General features: G+C 41.5%; 1 protein-coding gene across 6 annotated transcripts in view; it reads right to left on the bottom strand.

Annotated features, from left to right (window-relative positions):
* Positions 1-5,317: 5,317 nt before the first annotated feature.
* The window catches only part of LOC139475122 (rho GTPase-activating protein 20-like), a 247,204-nt gene continuing 238,236 nt past the window's right edge, over positions 5,318-14,285 (bottom strand). For all 6 annotated transcript variants that reach the window (XM_071258375.1, XM_071258376.1, XM_071258379.1 and 3 more), the window contains 5 exons: positions 13,334-13,509; positions 12,711-12,872; positions 12,425-12,534; positions 10,547-10,863; positions 5,318-10,291 (listed from right to left, as the gene is read on the bottom strand). In XM_071258375.1, coding sequence (XP_071114476.1) covers positions 7,326-10,291; positions 10,547-10,863; positions 12,425-12,534; positions 12,711-12,872; positions 13,334-13,509 — 3,731 coding nt within the window. In that variant the 3' untranslated portion in view covers positions 5,318-7,325. The remainder of the gene's footprint in view (positions 10,292-10,546; positions 10,864-12,424; positions 12,535-12,710; positions 12,873-13,333; positions 13,510-14,285) is intronic.

Below are 14,285 nucleotides of genomic sequence, written 5' to 3'. Positions count from 1 at the left end.
CCCATCGCCCAAATGATGATTAGAATGTAACTGGCATTACTGGCATGTGAAAATTGACGACATTCACACTGATCCGAAATTCATACTGGGCCATAAGTGTCAGTAGCGTAATTAATTGTGACTCTAATGCTACCTTATTTACCTCTACAGATGTCGATAGTAAAAAGACCACAAAACAAATAGAGAATCTCACCCGAGTGTCTTTTGATATCAAATATATCAACACGAGTTGATAAAAGTGGAAAAATTCCGAGGCTTGCCGAGATTTTATTTATCATCCAACATCATTATTCCAACTTTTTCAATTTGTAGACAGTAATTAGCAGTGTCTTCAGTGTAAAAAAGTACTGCTAACAGCTTCAGTAGCAGAGCTATTAGTGATGTCATTTGATTGTGACGTCATGGTAACCAGTGATGTCACAATGGTCTGCAAAGCATTGTGATGTAATTTCATTGCAGCGATATCTACAGTGTAGATATCGATTGATCTCATCCAAGCGATATCTCCTGTGGGAGCCAGTTTTGGATAAATATAGAATACTAAACGAGCTCCCGTGTAATACCAATTTTATGAAACGAGTGAATAGTTGTGGTATCTGACGAGCGAAAGCACAACTATTCACGAGTTTCATAAAATTGGTATTACACGGGAGCTCGTTTAGTATTTTATTTATTACTTGCCATTTATAACGTTTTTAGAATTAAACTGTTGAGTGTGAATAGGATGACACGGCATAATCCAATTGAGTTAACACAATAATACTTCAAACACGTCAAAAGTTGAAACGTATGAATTTAATACCATACAACGGCCCACCTTTAGAATTCAGGCGTCCGTTCCACAAAATTATAGTAGCGTTAAGGTTATCGCAAATCACATACTTTAACTTAGACTAACGACTGTCGTGCTACAGCACGATCGCCTTGTGGAACGGGGCCTTGCAGCTCAAAGTTTACAATGACGTCACAATACCGATGACGTAATTTGTGGAATTTTGTTGCAAGATCCTTCGGCGAAACAATGCCATGTGACGTCAGCCTAGCAACAAGGTTGCTGGGGTCATCGAGTGTGCTTAAGTTCCTCTCAGTGATCTATCATCTCCACACGCAATGTCGTTGAATAAGCCAAGGGATGTTGAGAGCTTTCAATATTTGTTCTAGAAACGTGTTCCGAGAGTACATAAGCACGCGTTTTGGTATTACACAATGTGTAATACAGCTGTATGTTTATTAAACGGGTGATCTCTTCACGGGCAAGTAATAAACATGAATATCCCCTACTTTGTGTGGTAGCCTGGGTAGCCCATTCGCTGTGCCGAGTTGCGTCCCTTTATAATGACAGGATATACTGTCCATGGGTTCGAATTCCAGATTCACCTTGCTCATGGTTCTTGGATTTGTCAGGAACATATCCATATTGGTGGATTTCAGGTCTACGGACTATCATTTTGGGCGTTCTTCCTATATTAGGGGCGGTGGGGTAGCCTAGTGGTTAGTGTTGGCTCGTCACGCCGAAGACCCGGGTTCGATTCCCGATATGGGTACAATGTGTAAAGCCCATTTTCCGGTGTACCCCGCGGCGATATTGCTGGAATATTGCTAAAAGCGGCATAAAACCATACTCACTCACTCATCCTCATGATATTACAGCAAGTTGATCGCCGTCGTGTGAAATGGGGTTTAACGTCGCGCCCAAGATTATTACACTTATATAGCAACGTGCATGCACGTGTGTGTGTGTGTGGCTGCTTGTACTAGTCTGGACTGATGCCGATTTATAGTGCTAGCCCACTGACATACCATGCCGCAGTTTAACATGAATACCCCACTCAGACACAGTATACTGACTCCGAGCCGACCAGTCCTTGTTTTAGCCCTTTAATGACGAGCGCCAGACAGGGTAACAATAAGTACCATTTTATAACATTTTTTGGTATGCCGCGGCCGGGAATCGAACCCCGGACCTTCCGCTCTCCGGGTGGACGCTCTACCTCTAGACCACGGAGGCGGTCCGTGTGTCTTAAACACTGTTCCCTGTTCAAATTAGCGTAAAGCCAATGGTGACTTCGCCCACTCACGCCTATTCGGTGGTAATATTACGTGCCACTATCCCCCACCTGTGCCACTGTTTATCCAATGAGGTCGGTAGTTCGACACCCCGGCCGCGTCATACCAAAGGACGTTAATAAGATGGTATACTTGTTGTTACCCTGATATGACTGGCGTTCGGCATTAAGAGGAGAACACAAGGACTAGTCGGCTCGGAATATCCTTGTAAGACGTAATTTTTAGAGACATTCGCAAAATAGGTAAAAACCTGTGACTCACACGGGACTAGGATTCAGAATTACAAGAATGGCGCGTTCCAGGTACTCAGCAGAGGAAGAACAAAGGAAGTCACAAGTCACATTGTTTAATCGTCAAGTACCGTATTTAACATGACAAATATGATACATAAAGGATATTCTATGAGTGTTCATGTCATACTATGTTTACGACACAAGTGTCTAAATACCGGAATTTAGGCACGAGTGTCGTTAACATAGTATGACGTGAACACCACCATAATGTTCTATTTATTGCAGACGAAGATGAATTTTAGTGGATAGAGCGTCTGACCGTAGAGCGGAAGGTCGTTGGTTCGATCCCCGGCCGCGTCATACCAAAAGCCGTTAAAAAGATGGTTCTAGTTGTTACACTGCCTGGCGTCGGCTTTAAGGGGCTAAAACAAGGACTCGTCGGCTCGGAGTCAGTATACGTGTCTGAGTGGGGTATTCGTGTTAATCTGCGGCATGGTATCTCACTGTGCTAGCACTATAAATCGTCATCAGTCCGGACTAGTACAAGCAGCCGCACACACACACACCTACACGTGCATGCACGTCGCTAAATAAGTGTAATAATCTTGGACACGACGTTAAACTCCATTTCACCTCACCTCACCTATGATACAGCTGCTTGATCTGCCCTGATGTTCATACCTCGTTATGTCCGGATATCTTGACGTTACAACACTGTCCCGCTAGGAGATAACGTGTTCGACTGTATGTAATCAGAGGTTCATAAAAAGCAACTGCTACATATTCCAGTGTAACTTCATAAACAACACACAAGAGAATCTGTACTTCACAAAGAAAGTGTTATCCCAAATATAACATTTATAACACACAAATTGCTGGTAAGTATTTGGATTGTTCAATTCAGATTTTAAAATAATTTATCTCAATAATATGGTATCTCATCATTACAGCTGACTAAAATGAGGATCGGATGGTCAAAATGAAACCTGGCTGGCAGGGTGGGATGTTGCCAGACGGCAAGGGGCGGCAGGGTAGCCTTGTGGTTAAAGTGCTGACTTGCCACTCTGAATACAGATCAGATCTGGTACTCCAGTAGATATATATGCCTGAAGATCTGAGGGCACCTCGGTGGGGGGACTTTTAGTCAATCCGCGTCGTCGAGGCTTCTAAGCGAAGCATTCAAATCAGCATATCTGATTTCTGTATCTCGAAAACAATCTTTTAAACTGCCAGTTCCGAATGTAAGTAATTAAGGACCAGCCAGTATATTGTGGATACTTTGTACATCCATGGCATCAACTTCCAAGGCATATTTGTGTTTGTGGTTTTGGTTTTGTGGAATCAAAATTTCCGAAAATGGGTGGTATTAAGGCAATTAAGCCAAAGCTGACATATGATTGGCTCAAGAACAAAAGCATCCTTCATTTAGATTGGACAGGCAAAGATGCATAGGATTAACCTGCACCTGACGTTACCTTTTATGGAGGCATCATCAAATCTTCACCAAGGTCTCCTAATGGGGTAAAAGATCTGATTTTAGTGAGATTGTTTAACCCAGTTTGATCCATTTTTCATATAAGTTGTGAAGTGCATTCTTGGTGTCCCTCATCAACACCCTTTGAACATTATTACAGTGCTTTCTGATTGATCAGAACACAGTGGAGACAGTAATGTCCGAATCCCGCTACCTGTCCCTCCAACTGCCATGGAGGAATTATTGCTAGGAGCCATGTCGCCACTAACTCCTTCACACATCTGACAGGGGTTGTTGTTCAGAGATCAGAACACAGTGGAGACAGTAATGTCCGAATCCCACTACCTGTCCCTCCAACTAACATGGAGGAATAATTGCTAGCAGCCATGTCGCCACCAACTCCTTCACACATTGTTGTTCAGAGATCAGAACACAGTGGAGACAGTAATGTCCGAATCCTGCTACCTGTCCCTCCAACTGCCATGGAGGAATTATTGCTAGGAGCCATGTCGCCACTAACTCCTTCACACATCTGACAGGGTTGTTGTTCAGAGATCAGAACACAGTGGAGACAGTAATGTCCGAATCCTGCTACCTGTCCCTCCAACTAACATGGAGGGATTATTGCTAGGAGCCATGTCGCCACTAACTCCTTCACACATCTGACAGGGTTGTTGTTCAGAGATCAGAACACAGTGGAGACAGTAATGTCCGAATCCTGCTACCTGTCCCTCCAACTAACATGGAGGGATTATTGCTAGGAGCCATGTCGCCACTAACTCCTTCACACATCTGACAGGGTTGTTGTTCAGAGATCAGAACACAGTGGAGACAGTAATGTCCGAATCCTGCTACCTGTCCCTCCAACTAACATGGAGGGATTATTGCTAGGAGCCATGTCGCCACTAACTCCTTCACACATCTGACAGGGTTGTTGTTCAGAGATCAGAACACAGTGGAGACAGTAATGTCCGAATCCTGCTACCTGTCCCTCCAACTAACATGGAGGGATCATTGCTAGGAGCCATGTCGCCACTAACTCCTTCACACATCTGACAGGGTTGTTGTTCAGAGATCAGAACACAGTGGAGACAGTAATGTCCAAATCCCACTACCTGTCCCTCCAACTAACATGGAGGGATTATTGCTAGGAGCCATGTCGCCACCAACTCCTTCACACATCTGACAGGGGTGTTGTTCAGAGATCAGAACACAGTGGAGACAATAATGTCCAAATCCCACTACCTGTCCCTCCAACTAACATGGAGGGATTATTGCTAGGAGCCATGTCACCACTAACTCCTTCACACATCTGACAGGGGTTGTTGCTCCTGCTATCAACCACTACTACACCAGGACAATACCACCTTATTTAGAGGCAGCCGTGATTCACCTCCAAATAGTTGAATGTGACTTCAATCACATTCACTTCTCTCAATCCGTCTCTCAGACTAGACACAAAGGGGAGACAACTGTCTCTTTCTTAATGTCTCATTTTCTCCCAATCCTTCTTCAAAAAATGACAAAAAAATGATTCATAGACAATGCACTTTTATTCAGCATATATTTAATGAGTTGAATCATTCAGACGATCTAGTCTATAAAAATACATCCCATAATGCAACAGTTGCAGTGAAGCAGACCGGGCAGCCAAGGGGAGACTACTCTTACAGCTTAAACTTTCCAAAATATCAACAAAGTAAACCACTATTTCAACAAGTTCGGACATTCCATGATATGATTAAATGCTCGTACAAAATTTACAATGTGGTGGGTATGCTGTGACCACTTGATAGGAAAACACTCAGAGGGGTTTCGTTTGATTAAATATTGATTTAACATCACTTGATCAGCCATTTTGATATCTAGCATGTTTTCATATCACAGTGCAACAATATGCAATAATTACAATCAAACATAATTAAATTAAATTTGAAACGATGTATACACTTAAAAGTACATTTCAATAAAACCAAAAATAATAATTTAACACTAACTCAAATAAAGTGCATTAACAAGTATCAATAAAGGCACAGATTGCAAATTTTGATCCAGTTTTCATACATTGTTTGTTCAACGAACATGCACCAAGTTTTTTTCGATGTGAAATCTCGCAAGCTATTGCTTATCAAAGGCATAACGACAAGTGTAACAAATATACAACTTTATATACATATTTACTCTCGTTTGTACAAATTGTATATTACACAGAATACAATATATTCTACATGAGTATTTCATATGACTTAAAAAGTTAGTATTGCTGAGGTCACATGACCCGATCACATGAGCTGATCACATGACACAATAAGATGAGGTATTGCTGAAGTGGGATGTTAGTCTCCCACAATGCTTTGCATATAGAAGTCAAAGAAATTCGTATCACTGTACGATTTCTACCTTTCCCCTTTGTAAGACACGGTCACGAAATGTTTTCGAAAGTCATAAGCCTGAGTCTTACAAATGGTGATTATAAGTAATTGTCCTCACGTAGGATCACATTCCATCTGAGTCAAAATCCTGTCTTAACTAGGACTACATAAACAGAAAGTCAAGAAAAAATAATAAATAAACTCATTACGTGTCATATCATCTAGTTCTTAATATAGCACTTTCAGTTTGCATGAAATTATTTATTTCAATTCATATTTCATATTAACAATATTTTCATCTTTTAATGATAATAAACAAACAAATGTTTCATAGTCAGTGCCATATGTGATACGCACTTATGCATACTACCTATCTGTTCTCCTACAAGAATAGTGACTTGTCGTTGCTGTATTTTCTAGAGCTGTCACAGTCAAAATTGATAAGAAAAGTTATGTATCTGCTAGCTATTTATTTGTTGCTTAATTCACTGTGCCTGTGCACTGGTCATAACCTACTCACACAATATTTTACAATTTCACAATTTTAATAACTAATTAAAATAAATACCTAAATTTTAAGAAGATATTAATTTGATTGATGTTAATGAGGATTGGTGAAATTAATCAAATTTTAATGTTGTCATTGAAGTGATATTTGTTATGAAGTGAAATTACAAACATGCAAACAAGTTGTGTAACCTAATTGTGACATCAGATGCTGCTGCAAAAGACCTTGCAGAACAAAACCTTCCTTTCCTTTCCTTTGACTGGAAGATTCTGCTTGCAAAAGTGTCCCAAGAATGGCAGTCAATTGTGATCAATAATGTTCAATATGAACAACTGGAAGCCAAAATACTGTGAATGACAACGTTGGATGGGATTAGCCACAACACATTCAGTGTAACACAAGACACATCCTAGTGACAATGTCCTAGGGATATTTCACGGCACAACTGGGTCCTAGTGACCAAGAACATCCCACGACAGCACTGAACTAGTCTAGGACAGCAGGTTATTGGCAGTGAGGCTCTACAAGGTTCAAAGTTCAAAGTTCACATATTCTTCCATTCACTCCATTTAAGTCCTGGTTCTGGCACACTTCCTACACTTGTTCAACTCTAACACACACACACGCACTAATGTCTGCTGCAAGTGACGTCTGCTCCAAGATGACATCTGCTAGACATACGATATGTCTGTATAACAGTCTATTTCTTGATCAGACAAACCACTTCCACTCTCTTTCCGTCGAAATGGATACAGAGTTAGTGTGTCGAGGTCTTCTGAGGAGGACGAGAAAGAACCATAGTCTATCGATTGTGGCCCAAATTTGCGAGTTGACACAGACTTGTGTGACTTTGTTGAAGAACTATGATTGCTGGCACTGCCGTTACTGCTATTACTAGACGTGCTCAGGCGTGAATTGTCTGCAAGGCGCCGGAAGGGGGGTGGGGACTTGTAAGGTGGGGGGCCAGGACGCGAGGTAGATGTTATTGTGACGGATGACACTGAGCGGGAGGTTTTCTGTTCAGGAGCATAAAAGTGAGATGAGGTTGTGGTTGTGATACCATCTGACTTCTCAGCAAACCTCTGCTTCAGTTGACTGACACTCCACGGAAGGTCTTGACTGGCTGAAGAGGAACTACTTTCTGTTGGATTGCTCACAGTTACAGAAACCAAACTACGTGCTTTGCATTTGGACCTGTCCAAGTTTGACACACTGGATGAAGTAGAAACGTTCTGAGAGGACACTTTAGACGAATACTGATTCTGAGAGGCAGAAGAGGAGGCCTGTTTCTCCTCTCTTGGTTGGTAGAAGTAGGTTGCCCTCTGTACGCTGTGCACTGGGCTGGTGTCCGGCCGCCCCCTCTGCTCCTCATTCTCCTTGTTAAGTTCGTAGTCACGCCTTGACACACGTGGACTGTACCGACTGAGTTTGTTAAGCCTGTCAGCAGAGTCACTTAAACTTCGATGTACACTTGGCAAATTAAGAGTGGTCTTAACCCTATCACTGGGCTCAGCTTTTGAAAATGATGTAGGTTCGTTACTAGTCCGTACACTGTCAGATTTCGAATATACTTTAGAGTCTGTTTTATAGGATCGCGAAGACTCTGCATCGTAGCTTGCTCTGGATGAAAGACTGGTTTTAGAAAAAGCACTAGAATTTGATGAGGAACAGGATGAGGGCCCATGGTCTAGTTCAACCTCATTCTTCGGAGTCACCGTAGCCTGTTGTTCATACAGCTTTCGGGATTGGTTATATACCTCCCGAGGATCTTTCCGTAGTTGATCATGTCGAAGGGTGACATAAATATCTTCCTTTTCTCCATCCTCATCTGGACTGAAGACCTGGACTACACTTGAACTCTCCTCTCTAACAGTCCGGTATGTCTTGGTGACGGGGTCCGTTGTCTGCTCAATGTGCTGCTTTAGGTGTGACGTCTGCTTCATGACATTGCCACTTTTCTCGGAATCATCACTAGCACCATAATATTTCTTAACAGAGTCAGCGTAAAGCTTTGCAGCACGAGCACTGGCCTCTTTCTGTTTTTGAGTATCTTGTTCAGAAATCTCCATGAGTGGAATCCCATGTTTTATCCGATAGTTCCTGCTTAAAGCTTCCTGGTAGGAGGGGGGCTGATGTGGCCGCTTGCTTTCAAATTCTAAATGTTCAGAAGACGTTTTTGACTCAGAATCGTAATTGCGACCAAAGTTCCTCAGTAGCTTAGACTTTGACAAACTATCAGGCAAGCTAGAAGTCCTGGATTCACAGTCATCATCACTTTTAGAAGCAGATTCTAAACTATTTCTCCTGATTTGTGAAACAATAGCACTGTCATGACTGGCTTTCACTGGGGTTGAGTCCTTCCTTGGCGACATCCTCTGCCCCTGCAGTCGTGACTGAGAGCTGAGGCCCTGTGAGTACAATGAGATCTGCTTAACAGGAGCACTGGATGAAGAACCGCTTTCAAAACTGGCTCTCCTCACTTTATCAGTGTCATTGTCATCAAGACGCTCATCCGAGCCACTGGAACAGTATGTTATTGAAATCTCTGGTGATGTGACTGCCGGGACTTCTTTCTGCACTGTAGTTTTATAAGTTGCTGCTGGCATTGAATGTCTGACACTTGGGTCTTTCACCGACTCCGAAGTCTTTGCCCTCCTTTCTACAGCAGGAGATGCTGGAGGCGAAACTAAGTATCTCATGTTCTGCATGGACTTGAGAGAATATCCACCGTAGGTTGCACTCAGTTTGTTAGGCGATGTCGTTTCTGTGAAGTTCACATTGGAATGCAGCGTTGTTGGATTCGAGTTGGATCTCTCTCTCTCCTCCAGTGACCACAACACACGATCGGAATCCACATCTGGCGTCTGGGGAGCCGAATTGATGGAGGTTCCTCGGGACAGGTCATGCATGTAGGAAGAGTCTGACAACACACTGTCATATGAACTACCGTACGAGTGCTTCGAATGAGGAGAGAGAGGAGGTGTACTGTCTGTGACGGATGACTGCCGCACCAGTCTGTCCCGGCCTTGTCGGCCTGGTTGTCCCTCCACAGAGGACACTCGAGGAAGGGTCTCGCTGTCCATGTAAAGATGAGCACCACTGGCTGACTTGATTAGATAAATGTCGGCAGATTTCCGGTGGCTAGAGAAATCCTTCTCACTCTCACCCTCCGTGCTTTCTTCCACGCTGTGCAGTGAGTCACATGAGATTCTTTTCTGGAACTGCATCTGACGCAACATTTCTGGCTCCAGCGAATGACAAAGACGAGCACCAGAGGAGTATGATGTGATATACTGGCGGTTGTAGTTGTCAAAGCTTGAAGACTGCACATATTCCTTCTTTCGCCGAAATCGTGGAGGGGGTACAGGGTTCTGGTTGTCAATGTTATCAATGGACCTTGTGTATATGTCGTTGTCATGGTCCATGTAGGAGGTGCTACGGTACATCTTCCGCTCGGTGGTGTCGAAGTCGCACTCCTCGTCATTGAGTTGGGAGTCACTGTGTGACAGACCCGAGTCGTGGCTTAGGTTGGATGGGGACAGATGACTCTTGGCCAGTTTGGGACTGGCATCAGCTTCTGTGTAGAGGTCACGGTCAACCAAACTGTCAATGGACGAGTCGTCTCGTCTCAAGCCATCTGAAACAAGACAGCACAATGCTTAATTCAGTCACTCATGTAATTGTTTCTGTAAAACAGACACGGAAAGAACTTTTATATACAAAATTTTAAACATGATTATTTCTGCTTCAATCCCAAAATCAAAACTATAAACTCTCAGCTAATACTAACAAGGGTCATAGCATTAAGATTATTATGAACAGGTTCAGATTTGAAATAGTAACTTTTATTCCATATTTATTGGAAGTGTTTCAAAATGAAATTTCCACTCACTATTGAGACTGTCTGAGTCTGTGCCAGAGTCTTGCCTCATCTTGTGGTCCACTTCACCCAGCAAGTGAGGAGTATCGTCTCCGAACACGCTGCACACATTTTTTATCATAAACTCCACCACTGAGACCACAGAGCTCACGTTGATGGAATAATTGGCCATGTCGTCCTGTTGCTTCCACAGCAAACTTGGGGCGATACAGACGGAGATATTATTGGCATTCATCATGTTCACGTCCTGATGGTGGTCAATCTGGTACAGAACGCTCATCAACAGCTTCAGCAAGTGCTGGTTGCACAACGGCAAATCCTGGTACAGCCTGAAACAGAATTGTTGGAATAAATATACCATCTGATGCATAAGGGAGTAAGATTGCACACACTTTTATAATTTTTTCAAAATTATCACCAAAGACCCCAAAAGTGGGCTTTGTTCATTGTACCCATTTTGGATTGGAACTCAAGACTTTGGTTTGACATGAAACACTATAACCCCTCGCCACCCCCTGCACAAACTTGAACTGATAAATATATTTATTCCACTGATAACATCTGATTTGAAAGAATTAAAATCTTGGCAGAAGAAACAGTCTTTCTATGACAGTCTGTAATTTCAATCTATTAATAATCTCATATTATACTTAGTGTATACTAATCCAAAACGTCTTAGCTATCTGGTTTAATAACTCAATTTTATACATTTGTAAGACAATTCCTTACATTTTTTTTATTCAACAAGTAGAAATGCATGTCTATCTGTTCAAATGCCTGGCAAAGAATTCAAAACAAACTTCAACATCACTTGATGAAAAAAGAAAAATATGCATCCTCTTAAAACATGCCTGCACTTTTCCAAATATTTTTAATGAGTCTGCAACCTTCAACAGTCTGGGTCAGGACTTAAGACAAAGACAACTGAGCAGAAAAATCATTAACAATGTTGACACAGCCATATTAAACGCCGATTGTTTTTTCCAATTGTTTCAAATTCTTGAAATAGGACGAAGAGGACAAACAATGTACAACTCGGCCGCTGGGTTGGGAACCTGTCGTACTATACAGAGATGCTTCTGGGCTCTGCATCCCAAGCAGGTGGAATGCAGGACAAGACAAGATAAAGTCCACGACTTACTGTCTACCCATCAACTTGTGTTTGTTCAAATCCCTTCGTCCGTCATTTAAAGCCAAACCATTGCAAATGGCCTCCAACTATGTCAAGATACTGAAATCCTTCCTTCAAGGCTACTGTTGAAGTGTCAGCGCCACTGTTGGAGATGTTTTAGCATACACACATTCTAAATCGTGACTAATGACGTTGTTGTCTAAAGGGAACCAGAAAAGCCTTGCTTGAGTCCTCAACCCTAATTCTTGCCTATGTTACAAGTCAGATTCCGTAAACAACACACTGGTAAATGTTTGAAAGTGTGATCTGGGTTTTCAGTAAACGAGGTGCTAATTACAAGGCCAAGTTTACTAATATGACTAAGCTTAGCTCAAAATACAAGACTGTGCAAAGCTAATAGCCACACATGCCGACGTGATGAAGGTGTTGACTAGTAAACAATGGCCAGGCTTGCTAACTGGTAAATAGTATCTGGAACACTTTTTCACAAAGGTGTGCTTCACACAGAAAATAGCCCGCGCAAATACACAAATTACGACCTCAACATCGTTTGTCCCAGTTGTCACATAGCCTCTTTGTCTATGACTGATTTTTTAAGGTCAAGATAATGGTGTCAAGTTAATGTTTCATACAGTTGTCTTTGAAAAATTTGGTTAAAAATTTATCAGCAAAAAATGAATGATATCATCACCTTAAAATAAGGAACCTGGTATTTGTGATCGAAACTGATTTGGCTGTTTATATTTTCGGACACTCACTCTATAACACGGGACAGACGCTCATCTTCATTTTCTATCTCCACTGTCTTCACCCAATGCTCATGGAGATTTTCTCCCAGAAGGCAGCTTGGAAGTGTTCGGAAGTAGTCCTGAAATTAAAATAAATTCATTAAAATCACATTTATCCTTCATAAATATTATAAAAGTATGAACAATATACAATCAATGTTTTACATGTAATGATCATTTACAGAAGACCCAATGTCAAATGTGCGTTTGGACCGCCCTGATTAATTCATATTGCTAGTTGTGTGGAAAATATTACCTTGACAAGTGAACCTATCAGATAGCGGGAGTACTGGTCAAGGCTGACCTCCTCCTCACTGTCCAACTTCTGACGCAATTCACGAATCTGGCGTGCATTTGCAGACTTCCGTAAAATGCCACCTGTGAATGGGCCCTCTCGGAACAAAATTGTCAAAAGTTCCTGAAAGCAAAATATTTGTAAGGTCAAATGCATGTTTAAGAAACTTGCTGATTAATTTAAACTGTTGATAATATCCTCCTCATAGAGATAAAAACAAAATGTGAGTGCACACTGATAAAAATAACGTATCGCCTAGAGTATTCACCGGGTGAAAGGTACGGTGCATTATATATTATATATTGATTATGTGACATATTATTTTGACTATTAATGTAACAGAATCTCAACTACATTTGTGTCTGATTGTGAGAGGGGTAGTACAGTTTTATGCCTCTATATTCCAGCTATCTCACAGCAGGGGAACACATTCACACATTATACCAATGTGGAGAATCAAACCTGGATCTAACCAACACCTTAACCACTAGGCTAACTAACTGCTCCATAATAAACAAACACTTCCATGTAATTGATGCAATGACAAAATTACATTGACAATGTTGTTTTTTTCACCGGCTTACCATGATCGGTTTGGGTGGCTGGGAGTGTTCGTCACAAACTTCCTCCAAGGGACGTTCGAACAACTTCCCAGGTTTGCTGCAGCCCGGTGCTTGTGACTTCTCATCCTTGTTCTTCTTGAACAATGCCAACAACGGTGACTTCTTGGCTTTCTTCAGTGACTTCTGAGATGTGTCCTCTACAATAGAGAAGTATCATGGTTAGAAACTGTTAAAGACTGTCATATATTACGCAGAATTATTGTTTTGTTTGTTATTTAACGCCACTCTCATCAATATTCCAGCTGTATGACATTACATATCAAGTTAGTAATTCTATTATTTTCATATCAAGAGCACTTTATTTCACTGCAAGATTTGTTCAGAAGTGTTTGTTTTTGAAAATGTGAATATAATTTACTCTTCGCGAATGCAACTGAAATTGCTAAATTAATAGATAAGATATCCATTGAATATATCACTGGATCTTCTTAAAAATGATTGATTTAACCAGATTCTAAATGACAAGTCTTGACAAGACCAATTTGTAAAGTTTATTTCAAGATGTTAGCGTAATGTTTGTTTTCAAAATATCCATCAATTGTATTGGTTGCCACAAGGAAATACAAATCTTTTGAAATCTTTCCCAAATATTTTCAGACATAACTTAGACCAGAAATTGAGAGAGGTATGGGCAGACTTCATGAAGACAATTGCAGACATGGCTGGAGAGAACAATGGAGAGTGTACATAAAATGACAACTCATCGGCAGCAAATTAAAAACATTCAACAGCACGTTATCCTTTGTGGGTCACAGCATTTTGATCAGAGGTCATTGCCAGTCGTTAGACAGCAAGAAGTGAAATGAACTTCAAACATTGTGGTCAGCCAGATCAAACATGTCAGCCATCAGGTGGACAACTGGACAAACAGCAAGCCAAGGTCATCGTCTTTCTTACCCATGATTGTTAGCTA

The sequence above is a fragment of the Haliotis cracherodii genome, unplaced genomic scaffold (assembly GCF_022045235.1).
Source record: "Haliotis cracherodii isolate W230 unplaced genomic scaffold, xgHalCrac1.p SCAF_3, whole genome shotgun sequence".
Lineage (NCBI taxonomy): Eukaryota > Metazoa > Mollusca > Gastropoda > Lepetellida > Haliotidae > Haliotis > Haliotis cracherodii.
This window is presented reverse-complemented; position numbering and strand designations above follow the sequence as displayed.